At 40.4% G+C, this 22,372-nt stretch overlaps 2 protein-coding genes across 2 annotated transcripts in view; one reads left to right on the top strand and one right to left on the bottom strand.

The window, feature by feature from the left end:
- Positions 1 to 22,372, top strand: part of PTPN4 (protein tyrosine phosphatase non-receptor type 4) — a 215,620-nt gene that overhangs the window by 191,866 nt on the left and 1,382 nt on the right. Inside the window, exons 25-27 of the mRNA XM_081095457.1 lie at positions 4,152 to 4,280; positions 12,960 to 13,108; positions 15,249 to 15,384. Of these exons, the coding sequence (XP_080951583.1) occupies positions 4,152 to 4,280; positions 12,960 to 13,108; positions 15,249 to 15,384 (414 nt within the window). The remainder of the gene's footprint in view (positions 1 to 4,151; positions 4,281 to 12,959; positions 13,109 to 15,248; positions 15,385 to 22,372) is intronic.
- Positions 11,463 to 11,732, bottom strand: LOC308522759 (mitochondrial import inner membrane translocase subunit Tim9-like; the record flags this gene model as incomplete). The annotated part of the gene is made up of 1 exon (XM_081096324.1): positions 11,463 to 11,732. One exon carries the CDS (start codon positions 11,730 to 11,732, stop codon positions 11,463 to 11,465), a length of 270 nt encoding a protein of 89 aa, XP_080952450.1.

The following is a 22,372-nucleotide window of genomic DNA, read 5'->3' on the forward strand; positions in this document are numbered from 1 at the left end:
GTCTGTTTCTGTTCTGATTGTTTATTTTGGTTTTCAGAGTCAGCATACAAGTGATATCTTCTGTCATTTGTCTTTCTCTGATTTATTTCACTCAGCACAGTACCCTCTAGGTCAGTGATGGCAAACCTATGACATGCGTGTCAGGTGACACGTGAACTCATTTTTTTGGTTGTTTTTCTTTGTTAAATGGCATTTAAATATATAAAATAAATATCAAAAATATAAGTCTGTGCTTGCTTCAGCAGCACATTTACTAAAATTGGAACGATACAGAGAAGATTGGCATGGCCCCTGCACAAGGATGACACGCAAATTCGTGAAGCGTTCCATTTTTTTAAAAAAGTAAAAAGTATATATATATATATATATATATATATATATATATATACACATACACATATATATATATATACACATACACATATATATATATATACACAAGTCTTTGTTTTACTATAGTTGCAAATATCAAAAAATTTCTATATGTGACACGGCACCAGAGTTAAGTTAGGGTTTTTCAAAATGCTTACACATCGAGCTCAAAAGGTTTGCCATCACTGCTCTAGGTCCATCCATGTTGTTGCAGGTGGCAAAGTTTTATTCTTTTTTATGCCTGAATCATAGTTCATCGTATATATCCAGTTCTTCTTCTTTATCCATTCATCTATTGATGAACAACTTGGTTGCTTCCATATCTTGGCTATTGTAAATAATGTTTCAGTGAACATATATGTCTTTTCAATTTTGTGTTTTGTGTTTCTTCAGATAAATACCCATAAGTGGAATTGCTGGGTCCCTCCCTGTCTCTTGTTATAGCCTTTTTTAAAAAGTATATTTTGTCTGGTATAAATATTGTTACCCCAGCTTTTCTTTTTATTTCCATTTTTATGAAATGTCCTTTTCCATCCTTTTATTTTCAGTCTGTGTGTGTCTTTTGATCTGAAGTGAGTCTTTTGTAGACAGCGTATATAGTGGTCTTGTATTGTTATCCATTCATACACCATATGTGTTTTGTTTGAAGCATTTAATCCATTTGCATTTAAAGTAATTGTTGATGGATATTTATTGCCATTTTTGTTCATAATTTTTATGTATTTTTTCCCCTTCTTTTAGAGAAGACCCTTGAACATTTCTTGTAATACTGGTTTGGTGGTGATGAATTTCTTTAGCTTTTTCTTATCTGGGAAGCTCTTTTATCTCTTTTTCAATTCTTAATGATAGTTTTGCTGAGTAATCTTGGTTATAGGTCCTTCTTCTCATCAGTTTGAATATTTCTTGCCAATCCCTTCTGGTCTGCAAAGTTTCTGTTAAGAAATCAGCTGACAGTCTTATGGGAGCTCCCTTGTAAGTAACTAATTACTTTCCTCATGCTACTTTCAAGAATCTCTCTTTGTCTTTAACCTTTGGCTTTTTGTTATTGTTGTTATTGATGAGAGAGAGAGCGAGAAACATCAATGTGAGAAAGAAACATCAATTGATTGCCCCCCCCCCCCTTTACTCCCTGCACACACCTCTATCAGGGATTGAACCCACAACCTCTTGGTGTATAGGACTGCTCTCCAACCAACCGAGCCACACCAGCCAGGGCAACCTTTGGCATTTTAATGATGTGTCTTGGTTGGGGCTTCTTTGGATTCATCTTGTATGTAACTCTCTGGGCTTCCAAGACTTGTATATCTGCTTCCTTCATTGGGTTAAGGTAGTTTTCTGTCGTTACTTTTCTCAAATAGGTTTCGAGTTCTTGCTCTTTTCTTCTCCTTCTGGTATCCCCATGATTCTAATGTTGGTACACTCGAAATTGTCCCAGAGGCTTCTTATACTGTCCTCATTTTTTGGATTTTTTTTTCCTTTCTGTTCTGACTGGGTGTTTTCTGCTTCCTTATCTGCCAAATCACTGATTTGATCCTCTGCTTTATCTATCCTCTACTGTTGGTTTCCTATAATGTATTCTTTTTATTTTTTATTGATTGATTGATTTTATGCATTCATTGGTTGATTCTTGTATGTGCCATGACCAGGATCAACCTTGGCATATCAGGACAACCAACTGAGTTACCTGCCAGAGCCCCCTGTAATGTATTCTTTATTTCAGTTGTTGTATTCTTCATTTCTGATTAGTGCTTTTTTATGCTTTCTATCTCCATTTTTATGTTTTTATCTCCATTTTATATTTCCTATTTATTTGTTGAAGTTCTCACTACGTTCATCTACTCTTCCCCTAAGTTCATTGAGCCCCCTTATAGCCAGTGTTTTGAACTCTACTTCCAACAGATTGTCTTCGATTTGTTCGTTCTCTTTCTGGAGTTTTATTCTGTTCCTTCATTTGGGACATGTTCCTTTGTATCCTCATTTTGGCTGCCTCCCTGTGTTTGTTTCCATGTATTAAGTAGGGCTGTTAGTCTCCCAGGCTTGGTAGATTAGCCTTATATACCAGTAATAGGTGTCTTGTAGGGCCCAACGACACGGCCTTCCCAGTCATCCAAGCTGCTCCAGGTGGGCCCCCCATGCGGGCTGGGCTACGTACACCCTCCTGTTGTAGTTGAACCTTGATTGCTGTTGGCACTTCAAAGGGAGGATTTACGCCCAGGCCACTTGGCTGCAAGGACTCACTATGACTACCTTGCAGGATCAGCTGTGCAGGGGCAGACCCCACAGAGCAGGACTTTACAGCAGGGCTCTGATGCCTGCTGGATCCGCCCCTTGTGTGTGTCACTTGTGGAGGTGGTTGTGTGGTGGTGCTTTGACGTTTTCTGAAGCTGTTCACCAGGTGCCACCTATGCCCTGCCTGGGGTCACCAGACCTGAGCACATAGTGATTTGCAGTTGGCTACTATTTGTCCTGAGTTTAGAGGTGCCCAGGAGAGGCCAAGCTGCTAACCAAGGCAGGCTACCTCGAGTGCTAGGACTGGGGCCACTTTGCAAGAGGTACGGGGCACACTGAGGCCAGATGCTGCTTGTTTGAGAGATTTTGGGAGAATTGTTTATATAGAAAAGGCACTGGAAAGAGATTGGTGGGCCCACAGGTTGGGTGGGGTGGTCTCATAGAGTCACAACAGTGTTAGCCAGGTTGATGGAGACTCAGATATGGCATCCACCTTCTGGCTCTATGGAGGGAAGGCTCAGTAAAGAAACGAGGGTCTCTGCCAGCACTTCTAGCTGGGAGAAAGCTGCCCTTCCAGCCCTCGACGGACCATGCAGTTTTTCCCTTTGTGTCCCTGGTGCCTTTCAAGCTGCTGTGAGTCCAAGTAAGTCTCTGTATGGTCCCTTTAAGAGGAACGCCTGGTGATAGAAAAAATTAAGTCAACTTAAATTTTTAAAAAAGGGCAATGCCTGGGATTCCAGCAGCCCCTCTCTCTGTCTTACTCAACCATAATCCCTGCTAGTTTTCACAGGGAAAAGTTAAGGGGACTTCACTTCCTAGTACTGAAACATTGGTCAGGGGCTTGGTGTGGTGCTGGTACTCCTTGCTCCTCAGGGGGTCCCTCCACAGCCCCCATATCCCTCCTGATTTTTAACTGTTACACATGGGTATGGCACTAGCCCATTCTGCATCTCTGTCCCTCCTACCAGTCTAGACATGGCGTCTGTATATCCTTAGTTATAGGACTTTAGTTCAGCTAGGCTTCAGGCAGTTCTGAATGGAAGTTGTTTTGTAGTTTAGTTGTAATTTTGATGTAGTTGTGGGAGGAAGTGAGCACAGCATTTACCTATACTGCCATCTTGACTGGAAGCTGAATTGTGTAGTTTAAATGGGTGAGTTATATATCAAGAAAGCTGTTGTTGTTTTTTAAATCTAATTGTGAAAATAAATGGATTGCATTTGGCATTTTAGTTGAAGATTGTTAACTTAAATCTAAAAAGATTAAAATTAGTGCAGCATTTTGCCATTCTCATAGTAATAATTGACTCAGGCAAGAATTCATCACACATGGTAAAACACTAAGTGAAAGCTTATTGTATACAGGATATTTGCAGTCTCAAAATATATCCAAACAGATTATTACAAAGAGAAAAAAATGACAAAGAAATATTAATAGTTGACAGAACTAGGTGCAGCATGTATGAGAGTTTATTAAATTTTTCTGTAAGTTTGAAAGTTATATTAAAATATTATAATTTTTAATATATATATTTTTAATCAATTGATTTTAGGTGAAGTGCCACCAGTATTGGCCAGAGCCCACAGGAAGTTCATCCTATGGATGCTACCAAGTCACCTGCCACTCGGAAGAAGGAAATACTGCATATATCTTCAGGAAGATGACACTATTTAACCAAGAGGTAGGAAGCAAGATAAGTACTGTTCATTAGAACTGTTATGTTCAAGGTGAAGACTGAAAGCTGAAAATGTTTTCAGTCTGAGTTCTGGTTACTAAAAAATATTTTTTTTAATTATTGAACTATTTGATTTTTGGGGATGCTTTGGAATCTCATGACGTGTATTTCCTTTCTATAATAAATTTCCAATTTCTATAGTTAAATATGAGTGGTCAGTGAGAAAATAATCTAGTAAACAAATACTTATTACTCTTAAAACTAAGGATATTCATGCCCTGCCGGCCTGACTCAGTGGTTGAGCATTGACCTATGAACCAGGAGGTCACAGTTCAATTCCCAGTCAGGGCACATACTCAGGTTGCGGGCTCGATCCCCAGTGTGCATGCAGGAGGCAGTTGATCAATGATTCTCTCTCATCATTGATGTTTCTATCTCTCCCTCTACCTTCCTCTCTGAAATCAATAAAAATATATTTTTTAAAAAAATAACTATGCGGCCCTAACCGGTTTGGCTCAGCGGATAGAGCGTCAGCCTGCGGACTCAAGGGTCCCAGGTTCGATTCCAGTCAAGGGCATGTACCTTGGTTGCGGGCGCATCCCCAGTAGGGGGCGTGCAAGAGGCAGCTGATCGATGTTTCTCCCTCATTGATGTTTCTAATTCTCTATCCCTCTCCCCTCCTCTCTGTAAAAAATCAATAAAAATATATTTTAAAAAAATAAATAAATAAATAACTATGCGTACTCATAGAAAGTATACCTTAGATGTTTTTGGTTATAATGATTTTTCCCCTCCAAATAATATCAATCAAATATTTTAGTACATTTGTGGAAATGGAAAGAACAATTAATTGTAAGTTATCAAATTATTCCTCTTTTTGAAGAGAGTACAGGAGAGATATTTCAGTCTCCTCAGTATTAAAGAGGAAAGATCGTAGGCAGGACCCTCCTACAGCAGATAGATCATATCTTTCTTTTTAAATATATTTTTATTGATTTTAGCAAGGAAAGGAGAAGGAGAGAGAGAAACATCAATGATGAGAGAGAATCATTGATTGGCCACCTCCTGCATGCCCTACACTGGGGGTCGAGCATATGGCCTCATAGGGAATCGAACCGTGACCTCCTGGTTTATAGGTCAATGCTCAACCACTGAGCGACACCAGCCAGGCTATCATAGCTTTCTAATTTCTTCTTATTGCCACTTGAGTCACTCTCCTTAGCTTCCAAATCCAGACCCAGAGATGGAAATTGATTAATAAATGATGGATTAATAACCCAATTGGAAGATGTATGTGGAAGGTGGCATTGCTGTCAGTCTGCTAGAAACAGTGTACCCCACTTTTACTGCCTGCAACTAGATATTCCCCTGCCACCTTTGGTTTTGAAGAGTGCTGTGAGAAAAAGAAGCAATTGCTAGAAAAGAGCAAACAACACAAACTGTGAAGACACAGGCCTATCCCATTGGAAATGAGAACTCCATTCCCTTCCACCCCCCTGAGTATGATTAAAAGAGCCTAGCAAGATAGAGCCTTACCAAAAAGGAAGGAGCTAGATGTTGTGCTGACTTATATTAAAGGAATCTGACATTGATTAAAGCTAAAGTTATAAGAAATTAAAAATTGAATAGTTCGAAAATCTTATGGGCTAGAGATTCCATCAGAATGAATTTAGTGTTTAGGGTTATATACTATATAGCTCATAGTCTAACATAACAAGGCAAGCCAGTAAAATATTTCTTCATTTTCTCAAGTAGATATGAGAGGTTGTAAATAACTACATAGACTAATACTGATATCTTCAGCATAGTCTCTTTATTGTACTCCACCTGTAGATTATTCACAACAGTTTTATATACTGTAATGGCTTTTCTTTACAAAACCTGAATACGTCAAAACTAGCCTAAGACGCAAATTAGATTCTAAAGTGTGACCCAAATGTAATTAAGAAAATAAATTTGCAGAGAAAACCAAGATGGCAGCATAGGTAAACAGCTGTACTTGCTGCCTCCCACAACCACATCAAAATTACAACTAAAATACATAACTATCATCCAGAACCTTGGGAAACCTGGCTGAGTGGAAGTACTACAACTAGAGAGGTAAATAAGAAAGTGCATTGAGACTGGTAGCAGGTGCAGAGGCACAGAACATGCTGACACCCAGGTGTGCTGCTTTTTTCATTGAGAGGGGGATGCAAGTTCCCGCTTGCTGTGAGCTCCAGTGCCGAGGGAGACTTGGGGGGACCCAGACACATATGGGGAGAAACGACTACCTGGCATTGGGGCAGGAATGTAGGGGCAGCTTTCTTCCAGACTGAGGTGCTCGCAACAGTCATTGTTCCTGTACTGGGACCTGCCCTGTGCAGGGCTGACTGGCAGCCATGTCTGTTTGCTCTGCACTGGAGATTCCCTGAGACCCTGCCCTACCCAATTTACAAAGCCACCAAGCTGTGCTTCAGTGGCTTTTGCATATGAATGGCCTATCCTTTCTTAGCCTAAAACCTGTCAAACAAGGTGCAGCTGGGTCAGGGAGCTCCCAAAGCTATCAAAAGAAGGCCCAAGGCCACACCAGCCTTCCTTGCTTCACAGCTGGGCCTCATCTGAGCACTTCCGAACCTGATACAAAGAGGAGGAATCTGCAGATCTCTCTGTAGCTCCTGCTGGGTGGTCCCAGGCAGTGGCTGACTTTGCACCTCCTTGGAAATCCAAGAGCCAGTGTATCAAGTGGTCAGTGTGAGACCATACCAGATTATAACTCTTCACATCCATAAGTGACACACTAAAGGGGCAGACTCCGGGAGCACCAAAGCCCCACTAAAGCAAGTCCTGCCCCATAAGGGTGTCTCCTGCATAGCAGTTCTTCCATTGTAGACACAGCTGGTCCTCACAGCCAACTGGCCTAGAGATCAATTCCTCCCAGTGATACCAACAGCAATCAAGGCTCAACTACAACAAGACTGTGCACACAGCCCACAAAGGGGTGCACCAAGAGTGTCCACATCAGGTGATTGGGGAGGCCAAGCCACTGGGCCCTATAGGACACCTACCACACAAGGCCACTCTATCAACTCAAGGAGACTTAGCAGCTACCCAATACATAGAAACAAACAGGGAAGCATCCAAAATGTGGAGGCAAAGGAACATGTCACAAATGGAAAAAAGCAAACTACTGGATACAGAGTTCAAAACCAGTTATAAGGTTACTCAAGAACCTTCTAGAAACATCCGAGGAACTTACTGAGACCTTCAAGGATCTTGGTGAGAATGCCAAAAGAAAAGGGCCACTCAAAAATTTAGCATACACTAACTGAAATAAAGAATAATATACAGGGATTCAACAGTTGACTAGAGGATCCAAGAATGAAGTCAAAGATTTGAAATACGAGGAAGCAGAAAAACACCCAAATGAAAGAGCAAAAAAGAAAAAATAATCCAAAAATATGAAGATAGTGTAAGTAGCCTCTGGGACAGCTTCAAGCATACCAACATCCGAATTATGGGGGTGCCAGAAAAAGAGAGAGAGCAAGATATTGAAAACCTATTTGAAGAAATAATGACAGAAAACTTCCCCTACCTGGTGAAAGAAATAGACTTACAAGTCCAAGAAGCTCAGAGAACCCTAAGCAAGAGGATCCAAAGTGGACCACACCAAGACAAATCATAATTAAAATGCCGAGGGCAAAAGACAAAGAGAGAATCTTAAAAGCAGCAAGAGAAAAACAGTTAGTTACCTACAAGGGAGTACCCATACGACTGTCAACTGATTTCTCAACAGAAACTGTGCAGGCCAGGAGGGATTGGCAAGAAATATTCAAAGTGATGAATGCCAAGAACCTACAACCAAGATTACTTTACCCAGCAAAGCTATCATTTAGAATTGAAGGTCAGATAAAGACAAGAAAAAGTTAAAGGAGTTCATCACCACCAAGCTAGTATTATATGAAATGCTGAAGGGTATTCTTTAAGAAGAGGAAGAAGAAGAAAAAGGTAAAGATAAAAAATTATGAACAACAAAGTGACAACAAATACATATCTATCAACAAGTGAATCTAAAAATCAAATGAATAAAAAAATCTGATGAACAGAATAAATTAGTGAATGTAATAGAATCAGGGGCATGGAAATGGAGCAGACCGACAATTCTCAGGGTGAAGGGGGTGTGGACGGGGGTGCGGAAAGATATTGGACAAAGATCTTTTTTTTTTTTAATCTTTATTGTTCAGATTATTACAGTTCCTCCTTTTGGTAAGCTTGAAGCTGTCCCAGAGGCTCCTTACACTATCTTGATATTTTTGGATTCTTTTTTCTTTTTGCTTTTCCAGTTGGGTGTTTTTTACTTCTTTGTATTTCAGATCTTTGACTTGATTCTTGGGATCCTCTTGTCTGCTGTTGGATCTCTGTATATTATTCTTTATTTCAGTCAGTGTATGCTTAATTTCTAGTTGTTCCTTTTTCTTATCCTCGAGGGTCTCACTAGATTTCTTGAGGGTTTCTAGAAAATTCTTGAAAAACCTTAAAAATGTGGTTTTGAACTCTATATCCAGTAGTTTGTTTTCCTCCATTTCTGTCATTTGTGACCTGTTTCTTTGTCTTCGCATTTTTTATGCTTCCTGTGTTGGTAGAGTGGCTTTGTGTGTTAGGTGTTCTATAGGGCCCACTGGCTCAGCCTCCCCAATTACCTGGGGTGGGCACTCCTGGTGTACCCCTTTGTGGGCTGTGTGCACAGTCTTGTTGTAGTGAAGCCTTGATTGTTGTAGGTATCACTGGGAGGATATGACCTCCAGGCCAGTTGTCTGTGAGAATCAGCTGTGTCTACAGTGGGAGAACTTCTGTCCTGAAGACACCCTTCTGGGGCAAGACTTGCTTCAGTGGGGCTTTGGTGCTCACTGAGTCTGCCCCCTAAGTGTGTCCCTTATGGGTCTGAGGAGTTGTAATCTGGATGGTCCCACTCTGACCACTGGGTACACAGTCTCTTGGATCTCTAAGGAGGTGCTAATTTAGCCTCTGCCTGAGGCTACACAGCAGGAGCTATGGAGAGATCTGTAGGTTCCTCTTCCTTGTTTGGGTTTTGGAGGTGCCCAGATGAAGCCCAGCTGTGAAGCAATGCAAGCTGCTGTGGGGCCTTGGGCCTCCTTTTGGATGTTCTGGGTCTTTCTGACCCAGCTGCAGTTTGTTAGGTAATTTTAGATCTCAAAGGGCCAGCCCATTCATATGCTGGGGTCCAACCCCAGCAGGTCCAGGGGTCCCCAAAGATGTGGATGGAGTTGGTGAAGAAGGAATGACATGGAGACAACATTCAGTTGATCAGCAGCCTAGCCAGGATCTCTAGCCAAGTTCTGGCGTTTATTGTCTTGTTACATCTGTATTTATACCAGTTGATTTTAATCCTGTCAATTTGTATTGCAAAGGTTAGGGCGTTTCTTATCTCCATTCCAGGGAGTAAAGATTATGTAGCTTAAGCATGATTGTTTGCAGTTAAAGTGATTAACTACCCACCTGGCACTTAGTTAAGGGGTTTAATCCCCTCCCTAACTTCAGGGAAAAATCCCTACCTGGGGAAACAACCTTTCTTGGAGAGGTGACCTTGGTTAAAACACATATTGCCAAGAAGGGGAGCAAACTTATTAAGAACAGTATGCCATATACGCCAGGTCCCTTGAGACATATGCTGTGCAGATGTTTCTTCCCAGCAGCAACTGTGTCAAGCAGCAAGGATGGACCGGCTTCCAGCATTCATATGCAAAAGCCTCTGCGCACAGCTTGGGTAGGGCAGGGTCTCAGGGAATCAACAGGGTAGAGCAAACAGCTATGGGTGAACCTCAGTCCTGCCCTAAGAGGTCCCTGGTCTCAGTGTCCTGGTAATCGCTGCAAGCACCTCTGATAGAAAGCTGCCCTTGAGCTCCACCCGCTGCCAGACAGTCCAGTTTCTCCCCGTATGAGTCTGGGTCCCCAGAGACTCGCCCGGAACTGGAGTCAGGGCCGTTGGGAGCTTGTGCATTCCTCCCGATTACAAAAGACACTGGCGTCCTCTGTTGCCAGCCTCTTTCCTCGCATGCTCGAGCCTCCGTACCTCTGCACTTTACTTCCGCAGCTCCTCTGAGTCTCAGTGTGCTTTTCTCTTTCCTTCTAGTTGTAGAATTTCCACTCAGCCAGCCTTCCTGTGGTTCTGGATGATATCTGTTTTGTCTTTTAGTTGTATTTTTGAAGTGGTTGTGCGAGGCAGCAATTTCAGGTGTTTACCTATGCCGCCATCTTGGTTTCTCTCCTTGGACGAAGATCTTATATGCATGTATGCAGTACCTGTGGACACGGACAGTGGGTGACAAGGGCCTGGGTGGGGTGGGATCTGGATGGAGGGGAACTATGGGGGAAAAAAGAGAACATCTGAAATAATCTGAACAATAAAGATTACAAAAAAAATTTATGGGAGGAAAAAACAAAAAGAAAGAAAATAAATTTGCTACCATATAAACACATACCTACTTAGATGGAGAGACAGAGACAAACACTATGTCAAAACTAATTAAAATATGATTTTTACATGACCCATTCTTATAGGTTATTGATACCATTAAATACCTACCCACCCACCCTTTTTTTTTTGTTAATCCTCACCCAAGGATATTTTTTCCATTGACTTTTAGAGAGAGTATAAGGGGGAGGGGTGGAGAGGGAGAGAGAGAAAAGCATCAATGTGTCTTGAGATAAATCGATTGGTTGCCTCCCTCACTCTCCCTGGCCCATGCTGTGGATAAAACCTGCAACCCAGGTATGTGCCCTGACCAGGAATCAAACCTGTGACCCTCTTTTTTTTTTTTCCAGTGATATTTCCATTTATTTAACTTTTAGAAATAAAAATTGTTTCTATCTCATTCATGATTTTGCTTTAAAATTAATAGGCACTATTGAAGAAATAATGGTTTATTTTTCTAATCAAGTGATTAAGCTCCTGAATCATAAGGCCTCAACAAATGTTGCATCTTACATATTGATTGGACAATAAGACCTTCTATTTTGATTATCCCTGGTAAATAGCAATTTTGTTTCTCCAGTGGTTTCCATTTGCCAGTCATGACAGATGGTTAACATGGTGGCTACTGCTTTCAGGGGATTCTATTAGATGAATCCTCACTTCTAGTGCAAAGCTATTGGCAACCTTTCAGGGAAAGTCCACCCCTCAGGACGTCTCTATCGTGGCTGGCCAAGGAGTCCTGCTTTGGCTGCCAGGGCTTCATCCTGCTGAATATGATTTTCCTGAAATCTCATGGATATTCTTTGCGTCATTTTTAAATATTTCTGTAAGCAATGTTCTGAACAGGTGGTCGCTTCAGGTTTTACATCTCTTGTTGTGAAGACTTTAACACAGTCCAAAAAGCAGGTTTCTGTAAGTTTATTGTAGGTTCCAAGAAATTCTTTAAACGGTTTTATCTGATCAGATCCTGGAATTTGTGCAGCCATATTTTTCGGTACCTTTATGAGAAACACAGGCCAGGGCAAATCCTTTTTTGTTTTTTTTTAATAGTAATCAAAAGTAGTCTATATATATATTAGATGGTTTTCATTCATTCTATATTGTTAAGGATTCTGAAAAATTAGTTATTACATTATACTGGGGTATCATGGAATTCTTTTATCAGTCCCTTTCTTTTTTTAAAATATATTTTTGTTGATTTCAGATAGGAAGGGAGAGGAGAGAGAAATAGAAACATCAATGTTGAGAATCATTGATCAGCTGCCTCCTGCACTCCTCCTAGTGGGGATCGAGCCTGCAGCCCTGGCATGTGCCCTGACCATAATCGAACCATGACTTCCTGGTTCATAGATTGACATTAAACCACTGAGCCACACCAGCTTGGCATATCGGTCATTTTCTTAATTAATTTTTATTTTCATGGTCTTTTCTGGAAATGCCCTTTAGTGTAAATGACAGTAACCAGATTTCATATTGTTGAATGACTATATCTATTATTGAGCATAAGATTCCAAACAGCTGATTGGGAGATTTGCAGTTTCTCTTCTAGAATCCTTTCAACATAAGACTCTCCCTTTGAGGTGTAGATGTTGTTTCATTTTAACTGAAGAAAGTGAGATTCTGAAATATTAAATACCTTAACAGACAGAGTCAAGATGTATAAATCCAAAATCTTATTCTCTTTTCTACCAACTCTTGGCTCCCAAAAAGAATTAAGCCCCGATTTGACTTTGTGGTTTTTTTTATCTTCAAGTTTTTAATCTGCATTCATTTTGAAAGTTTATTTTCCTGATTTCCATGATTTCACTTATTTTTTAGGATTAGCTCAACTTTGTTTATAAAAAACGTTTTTATTTCACCATATTTGTTCATCCAACAGTTCTTTAGTTTTCTTTAAATGTTTTTCTAGAACTTGTCTTTGCCTGTTTACTTGATTATCATCTTGAAACATACTTTACAAATATAGAAATTGAGTTATAAGAAGAGGAATGATCCAGCAGCAGATACTTAAATGGATACAACTGTTTCTATAAAATGGTTTCTTTCTTTTTTATTGAAATTTTGGGTTTTATTGTGCATATGTATTACTTTGGGGAGAGGTAGTGGGAGTAGTTTATTTTATTTTTCTTCTAAAATTAAAATTATATGAGTATTTATTTCTATTTTAAAGATAATTCCTAAATCAAAGTGTATAATTTTTCTTTTACACTTAGAAAAATGAGAGTCGTCAACTTACTCAGATCCAGTACACAGCCTGGCCTGACCATGGTGTCCCTGATGATTCCAGTGACTTTCTGGATTTTGTTTGTCACGTACGAAATAAGAGGGCTGGCAAGGAAGAACCTGTTGTTGTTCATTGCAGGTATTCTATTTTCTGTCTTCTATGCTTAAATAGCTGACATTTTTAAAGGGGAGTATGTATTTTATTTTGTCCTTAAGTTGTAACTTTTACTATAATTAGAAGGAACTCACAAGTGTGCTCTGAAGGTAGAAAGCAAAGGGTATGTTCCAATATGATTGGCAGAAAGTTTATAATAAGACGTAAAAATACTTTATTGCACTGACTGTTAGAAGCTTGTCATTTTTACAGTTTAACATCTCTGAAAATGGGATTTGTTATACGATTGATGGTATCTTAGACTTGATGAAATACAATAATGTAGGCATTAGATTTAGTTTTCCCCCTCCCAACAAGGTACTCCTTGCTGGCCTATGGCCCCTCTCAGCACATTTGCTGAGCTCTCTCACCTCTCTTGGAATGGCCCTATCTACCCAATACCATCACGGGATAAGTCCTCCTGTTGTAATTGATTTTTGATTGCTATTGGCCCATTCATGTGTGGGATCACCCCTCAGGCTGACTGACTGTGAAGATCAACCCTAACCACAGTGTATGGGCAGCTGGCAGGTGCTGACCACATGAAGTAGAGTTCACCTCAGCAGGGTTTGCTGCCTGCCAAGACCTACTTTGGATATGCTACTTATGAAGCTAATTGAATCCTGCTCTGGTGTTGTCTGAAACTGGCTGAGTGAAGGGAAGGTGTGCACCAGTCGAGTATATGAGGGGAAATTTTCCTCTTTCCTAGACCCATTACAACTCAGTCTGCCCCAGATTCTGCCAGGAGCCTGATCTCAGCAGGAAGGGGCCACTGGGAGTCAAGAGATGGGGGGGTGCTGTTCAGGTTTGGGGGAAGTTGGAGGGTTTGGCCCCTACCCCAGAGCCACACAGTTCAGACTGTCCTGGATTCTGACCAGACCTCAGCAGAGTGGAACCACCAAGAGTCAAGAGGGTGGGAACTCCAGGAGCTTAGAGAGTGGGGCTAGAGGATCTACCGTGAGGGGAAGGTGCTGATCAGGATCACAGGAAAGGGTTGAGGGAATGGCCCCCACCCCTAAGTCATACAACTCAATCACTGACATCCCTTGAATTGGCCAGACCTCTAATGGCCCAAGCCATTGAATCATTAGCAGAGCAGAAGCTCCGTAGAGTGGTTCAACAGGAAGACCAGAGGGTGGGGCAATTGCTTCCCCCAAGCTGATGCTGCATGGAGAGGCATGTTCCACCCAAGAAAGATGGTGTCTGCGTGCAGTACAGTGACTTAGCACAGGGGGTCCTAGCAATTGTTCCCTCAGCTCTGTCCCCAGAGCCACAAACCCCAGTCTCTCCTCACATGACCCATCTGTTTTTCCCTTCCTAGGTGAGTGGCCAGAGCTAGGGTGAGTGGCTATAAACAAAATTATGCATGTTGGCCCTTTAAGACAGCTCCTGAGTTTTTAGGGGACTTCATCTCTCCCTGGTGGAAACAGAAATCCCGCTGCCATTCACAACCAGATGTTATGTGTGCGCCTCTTCCAGGCTCTGGTGCTTTGGGCTGGGGAGCCAGGGTTGGACTTGAGATCCCACGCTTATCAGGGGAAATACCCTGCAGCTGAGATATTCCTCCAGAACCTCAGCCACTGCCTGTGGGATTGGGGCCAGCCCTTTCACACGTCCACACACACCTCCACACTTCCTACCAGTCTCCATTGGCTGCTTCTGTAAATCTTTGGTTATAAGCCTTCTATTCAGCTAGTCTTCAGTTGGTGACTCAGGTTATAATTCTGTATTTTAGTTCTACTTCCAATTAGGTCCTGGGTGTATCTTCTACTTACTCCATTGCCATCTTGGATCCCTTCCTCTATTATTTTTCATTTTAAAGTGGAGTTGCTCCAATAAGCTTTTATATCTTGTTCATATTTTAAAAACTGAAATGTAACTTTTAAAATAGTATTTTTTACAGCTAATTATGGGGGATAGTGTTGATATAAACCATTTTAATCTGTATTGTGTGAGATTTTTGTCAATTTTGAAAATATTTCTAGTTGGCTTGCTACTTTCATGATATTAAACATAAATCAAATTGTTCTGTTTTATGATTCGAAACTTTAATTTTCTGCACAAAATCCACAAAGTTTAACGGAACAGTATCAGTAATACCTTGCCCCATATTTGCCTTTTTCAGTGCTGGGATTGGAAGAACTGGGGTTCTGATTACTATGGAAACAGCCATGTGTCTCATTGAATGCAACCAACCAGTTTATCCACTAGACATTGTAAGAACAATGAGAGATCAACGAGCCATGATGATCCAGACACCTGTAAGTACTGTGCTTCATGCATTCTCAACATGATGATTTTTGTTATCAGTGTATATTCTAAACCAGATTCATAGCTTCTTAATATCCTGCCAGGAGCAAATAATTCCTAACAAAGGAGTTTGTCAAATACTGCCTGTGAGCCAAGTCTGGCCTTCCACTTGTTTTTGTAAATAGAGTTTTATTGGAATATAGCCATGCTCATTTGTTTATATATTACTTATGCCTGCTTTCACACTATAATAGCAAAGTTGAGAAGTTGCAACAGACACCATATGTTCTGAAAAACCTAAAATATTTACTATCTGGTCTTTTACAGAAAATGTTTGTCAATGCCACTGTAGCATGATAATTTTTGAATGTTTAGACAGGCTCAGAGGAACTTGCCCTGTATTACTTAGTCAAGGGGAATGCTAAGAATGAGAGTGTCCCTGACCTAGAGACTCTTGATAGACCTGCTCTGTGACACAGCTGTGGCAAAATGCCTTTCTCTTTTATATAAGAACTTAAATTGCAACAAGAAAAATCATAGAAATTCCACACTGACTCTGAATAATGTTTCAAGATCACAGGGGAATCATGGGATTTTAGAGTTAATGTTATGATAACTTTTTATAGTAAGCCATTGTGGAATGTTAGCACTAAACTTACTGAAGTGAATTGACATATATGACCTAGTAAGTGCCTTTTTTTTAACCTTTAAATTATAAAAAAATTTCCAACATACACAAGTAGACAATATAATTAACACTACTAGTATGTTGAGTACTCAGGTCCAGCAACATTTGCCATATTGTTTAATCTATACTTCCACCTACTCTCCATATTTGAAGCAAATCTAGACATCATATAATTTTGTCTATAAATATTTTAATATGTATCCCAAATAGATAAGAAGTATTTTTCCTTCTAAACAAAATCACAATACCAGTATCACATCCAAGTATAATAACAAGTAATTCCTTAATATTATCAAATAACAGTATTCAAACTTCCAGTTAATGATTTTTAAATTTTAGAATTAACTGTATTGAAATGTAATTCATATACCATAAAATTTACCTTTTTAAAGTTTACACTTCAATTGTTTTTAGTATATCACAGTTTTACAACCTTCATTACTATCTGATTTTAGAATGTTTCATCACCCCAAAAAGAAACTCTATACTTATCTTCCTTCATACCTTCCCCAATCTCCCTTGGCCCAGCCCTAGGCACCAACTCATCTACTTTGTCTCTATAAGTTTACTATTCTGGACCTTTCATATGAAGGAATCATACAGTTTGGTCTTTGTAATTGGATTCTTTTAATTAGCATAATATATAAAGGGTTTGTGAAAATGCCCTTTAGCAAGTTGACAAAGTTTCCTCTGTTACAAGACTGTTGAGTATTTCATCATGAAAAGGTATTCAATTTTGTCAAATGCTTTTTCTGGGTCTATTGAGATGATCATGTGGATTTTGTATTTCATTTTATTACTGTCTATTACATTGATTGATTTTTGGATATTAAACTAACCTTTCATTTCTGGGATAAATCTTACTTGAAGATAGTGTATAATTCTTTTAATATGTTGCTTCATTTGTTTTTCTAGTATTTTCTAGAGGTTTTTGTATCTATATTCACACATAATGGATTTTTTTATTTTTAATTGTGGTAAAGTACACAACATAAAACTTAACAATTTTTAAGTGTACAGTTCAGTAGCCTTAAGTATATTCACACTACTATAGGCAATCTCTAAAATTTTTCATCTTGCAAACTAAAACTCTACCCCTTAAACAACAACTTGTCATCCCCTCTCCTCCCAGCCCCTGATAACCACCATTTTACTTTCTGTTTTTATGAATTTGACTTTCTAGATACCTCATATACGTACAATCATATAGGTTTTATCTTTTTGTAATTGGCTTATTTCACTTAGCATAATATCTTTGAGGTTCATCCAGTTTTTAGCATGTGTCAGAATTTCCTTTCTTTTAAGGCTAAAAATACTTCATTGTGTGTATAGACCACAGTTTGTTTATTCTCTGACCTGTCAATGGACATTTGGGTTGTTTCCACCTCTTGGTGATTGCAAATAATGCTGTTATGCACATGGATGTATATGCATATCTCTTTGAGACGCTGCTTTCAATTTTTTTGAATATATGCATGGAAGTCAAATTGCTGGATCATACCATACTTAATGAGTTTTGTTTTTGCATTGTATGTAAAATCAGGTTTCAGATGTGGTTCACACATTTTGATTAGTTTATATGTCTCCAAAATCTTTTAATGTATAGCTTCCACAAACATCTTTTTTCTTGTTTCTTACCATTTATTTGATGACCAAGTCAGGTGGTTTGTGCTACATAGTTTCCCACTGTAAACCCTTATTTGCAGACCTCAGTTTAACGGACCTCAGATTTAACAGACAAAATTTCCAGTCCATATGTCATATGTGAAAATTAACATCCTATTAATTTTAAAATGCTTTTAACCAAGATTTGCTTATAATTAACAAGTTTTTTGTTAGTAATTCACTGTTTTTACAAATTTTAGTGAATAAACCATATGTTGGAAAAAGCACTAGTAATTTCACTAACATAAGTAAATATTACATATCTACAACTGTAGTCTACATATTTAAATCTAAGAGTCACTGCTCATGAACAATGTTCAGCAAGTGATTAGCATGTGATCACACCACATTGCTCATGGTAATTGGTTATGTTGTCATTGGACATTCTGCAGCAGTTGTTGTTTGTTTTTGTGTTTTAGTTTTTTGTTAATCCTCACCCAAGGATATTTTTCCATTAATTTTTAGAAAGAATGGAAGGGAGGGGGAGAAACACAGAGAGAGAAACATCAATGTGAGAGAGACACAGTGATTGGTTGCCTGCCACACAAGCTCTGACCAGGGCCAGGGATTGAGCCTGCAACCAAGGTATGTGCCTTGACTCTAATCAAACCCGGGTTCCTTCAGTCTGCATGCTGACGCTCTATCCACTGAGCCAAACCAGCCAGGGCTTCTGCAGCAGTTTTAACTTAAGCCCCTATGTTCCCACTTACACTAAGCTACACTCTAGATGTGGTCATTTGTTTACTCAAGGTGACTGGTAAATGCATGCACTTATAGACCTATTCAGTATAAATTTAACAATTACTGTAATATAGAAATACGTATAGAAAACTTCTGTGAAATTAAACTTTTCATACACACTTATTTTTAATTACACAAACATGTCTACGTAAGTAAAAACAGGTTAACTAATTTGTCAAATTTTTAACATACACATTCAGAAAACATACTTTATCATATAACAGACTTTCAGCTTTAACGGACACTCCCTCGGCCAAATTAGTCTGTTTTGTCAAGGTTTCACTGCATTTTCTAGAAGTGGTAACTGTATCTATATGCTTGAACAGCTTAGATGGTATTGTGTTCTTCCTGTAAGAGGCCCATAATGTCTGTGGTTTTTTTGTGTGATGTTAGCAGCATTCATTGGGCTTTCTAAATGATAGCATTCTGTTCTTCCTTACTTATTAATGGCTGGAATCCTTTTTTAAGGAGGAACTTGTCATCAGCTATTTGGTTAACCAGTGGTACTATCTATATAGTAAAGGCAAGATAAACACTTGATGCTTTCCCTTTATTTGTAAAGTTTTTAATATAATTAGTTGGTTCACTTCCCTCTCCCAGTGGTTACCACTTATTTTGTCTGTTTTGGTATTATTTTTAAATCATGGATCTGTACATATGTGATGTTTCAATCCATTGTAGTTATTTTTCTTAACAATGCCTAAATTGTTCTATTTGGGGCCAGTGGGAGCAGAACCCTATTCAGCTTAGCTCCTGGGCCTTTCTGTCAAGACCCTAGTAACTTAGATAGCTTCCTTATCTATATACTAGAGGCCCGGTGCATGAAAATTCGTGCACTCAGGGGGGTCCCTCAGCCCAGCCGGCATCCTCTCACAGTCCGGGACCCCTCGGGGAAGCGGGACTAAGCCACAGTCGGACAAACTTAGCACTGCCAAGGAGACAGGAGAGGCTCCCTCCACCCCGCTGCACTCTCAGCCTTCAGCCCAGCTTATGGCTGAGTGGAGCTCCCCCTGTGGAAGCTCACTGACCACCAGGGGGCAGCTCTTGCATTGAGCGTCTGCCCCTTGGTGGTCAGTGCACATCATAGCAACCAGTCGTTCCTGGTAGTTCCGCCCTTGGGGTCAATTTGCACATTACCCTTTTATTTTCCTATCTAATAAAAGACAAAAAGAGTAATTAACTGTACCTCCGCTACGCTTCCCATTGGCTAATCAGCAAGATATTCAAATTAACTGCCAACCAAGATACAGGCCAGCAGCCACTCAGCTGAAGTGAGCAGGAGGTTTGCTTGCTCCAGTGATGGAGGAAGCCAAGGTTCCCCGCATGCCGCGGCCTGCTCTGAGCTCCAAAAGCAACAAAGTTTCAATTATAGAAGCTAAACAAACCCCAGATACCTGCTTTCAGCCAGCAGTGGCCTCAGAGCTGGGAGTGCCAGTGACAGCAACAGAGTTTCAATTATGGAAGGTAAATAAATCCCAGAATAAAAAAAAGAAGAAAAAGGAGAGGCTGGGAGCTTCACTCGCAGGCCAGCCTGAAAATAGCCCTCAACCCCTCACCCAGACTGGCCAGGCACCCCTGTGGGGACCCCCACCCTAAAGAGGGTGTGGCCAGCCTGAAAACAGCCATCAGCCCCTCATCCAGGCTGGCCAGGCACCCCAGTGGGGACCCCCACCCTGAAGGGGGTGTGACCAGCTGCAAACAGCCATCAGCCCCTCACCCAGGCTGGCCAGGCACCCAAGCAGGACCCCCACCCTGATCCGGACACCCTTCAGGGCAAACCAGCCAACCCCCACCTGTGCACCAGGCCTCTGTCCTATATAGTAAAAGGGTAATATGCAAACTGACCCTAACAGCAGAAAGACTGGGAATGACTGGTCCCTATGACACACACTGACTACCAGGTGGCCGACGCTCAATGCAGGAGCTGCCCTCTGGTGGTCAGTGCACTCCCACAGGGGGCGCTCTGCTTAGCCACAAGCCAGGCTGATGGCTGCCAGTACAGCGGTGGTGGTGGGAGCCTCTCCTGTCTCCTCAGCAGCGCTAAGGATGTCCGACTGTAGCTTAGGTCTGCTCCCCACTGGCAAGTGGACATGTCCCGAGGGCTGCCGGGCTGCCAGAGGGATGTCTGACTGCCATCTTAGGCCCAATCCCTCAGGGAGCAGGCCTAAGCCAGCAGGTGGTAATCCCCCGAGGGGTCCCAGACTGGGAGAGGGCACAGGTCAGGCTGAGGGACACCCCCCCCCCCCAGTGCACAAATTTTTGTGCACCGGGCCTCTACTATAGGATATAAAAGCCTAAATGACCATCCGACCGGTAGTTATGACGTGCAATGACCACCAGGGGACAGAAGCTCCAACCAGTAGTTATGACACGCACTAACCACCAGGGGGCAGGCGCTCAATGCAGGAGCTGCGGTTCTCAGGTGACACACCTGGAACCAGAGAGGAGGGAGCCCAATTGCAGACTGTGTCACCCGAGAACCACCCTCACAGTCCAGGACCCCGTGGGGGGATGTCGGAGAGTCAGTTTCAGCCTGATCCCTGCAGGCCAGGCTGAGGGATCCCACCTGTGCACGAATCTGTGCACCGGGCCTCTAGTCATCAATAAAGATAACTAGCCTCCAGCTTTGTACACTTTCTGCCCCAAACTTAGAATCTGTAATTTCTCCAAAAAGTACTGGTTCTTTTTATTGAGAAATTATATTAGGGAGCACCTGTGAGCACTAAGGTTTCCTGTTGCTTTGGGGTTAGTGTTGGTATTTGTCTGTAGAAATCTTCAATAGCTAGAAGTAGGAAAACAAACTTATGAATTAATACTGGTGTTTCCAATACAAATTCAGGAGCACAGTATTTTTGCTTAATGTCTTCTACCTTATATCTTTACTACCTTTCTTCTTTAACAGAAATGTTGGTTCTCTACAAAACCAGCAATGAAAGACTTAAAATATCACAAATATCCATTTGTTTTAAGTTGATTATACAAGAACATTCTCAGAACAACTAAACTAACACAACTACCACCGACAGTATGGTTACTGAACATAACTTAAATTTTTTCTACAGTGCTTTTCGGATATATTCTACAAAAGATATACAGACAAATTACTGTTTCAAAGTCCCTTGATATAGTTTCTTTCTGTTTAGTTCTGCCATCAACTAGATACACACATTGATTTGTTCATGTTATTTTCAATTTGTAGATTTTTTTTAAATTGGTTTAATTATGGGGTATATTTATATGGTTCCAAAGTAAAATCTGTAAAAGAAGGAAGTGTATTCAATGAAGTCTAGTCTCTAGCCTTCTCCTGCACCTTATTTTTTTCTTCCTTTTACAGGAAATCATTTTTTAATGATATATCCTTCCCTTGCTTTTATAATACAAGAATAAACCCTGTGTTTTGTGTACTCACAACTGTAAACCTACTTTTGCCTCACCCCGTATATTGAGAGAGCTTTATATCCTCCTTTCTTTTATAAAAATAACATATTATATGCTGTTTTCTCTACCTTGCTGTTTTTACTTAACATATCCTGGAATCATTCTGTAGTAATCTTTAGACTTTTCTTCCTCCCCTACTACATCGTATCCACTGTGAGGATGTGCCACAGATTACTCACCAGGCCTTTCCTGATGGCGAGTGGATCGCTTTTACTTTTTAATTATTATAAATAATATATTAGCCTCACTTATGAATATATGTTTTAAATATCTTTTTCTAATTTATCTTTGATAGATTCCTAAAAGTAAGATTGCTGGGTCAATAGATAAATTAATGTAATTTTGTTAGATGCTGCCAAATTGCCATCCATAGAGATTGTGGCAGTGCTAGGAATATTAGCAATGCATGAGGAAGTTTGCCAACAAAATATGTTGTCTGACTGTTATTTTTTGTTAGTCTGTTCATG

The sequence above is a fragment of the Myotis nattereri genome, assembly GCF_964212035.1.
Source record: "Myotis nattereri genome assembly, chromosome: 7".
Classification (NCBI taxonomy): Eukaryota; Metazoa; Chordata; class Mammalia; order Chiroptera; family Vespertilionidae; genus Myotis; species Myotis nattereri.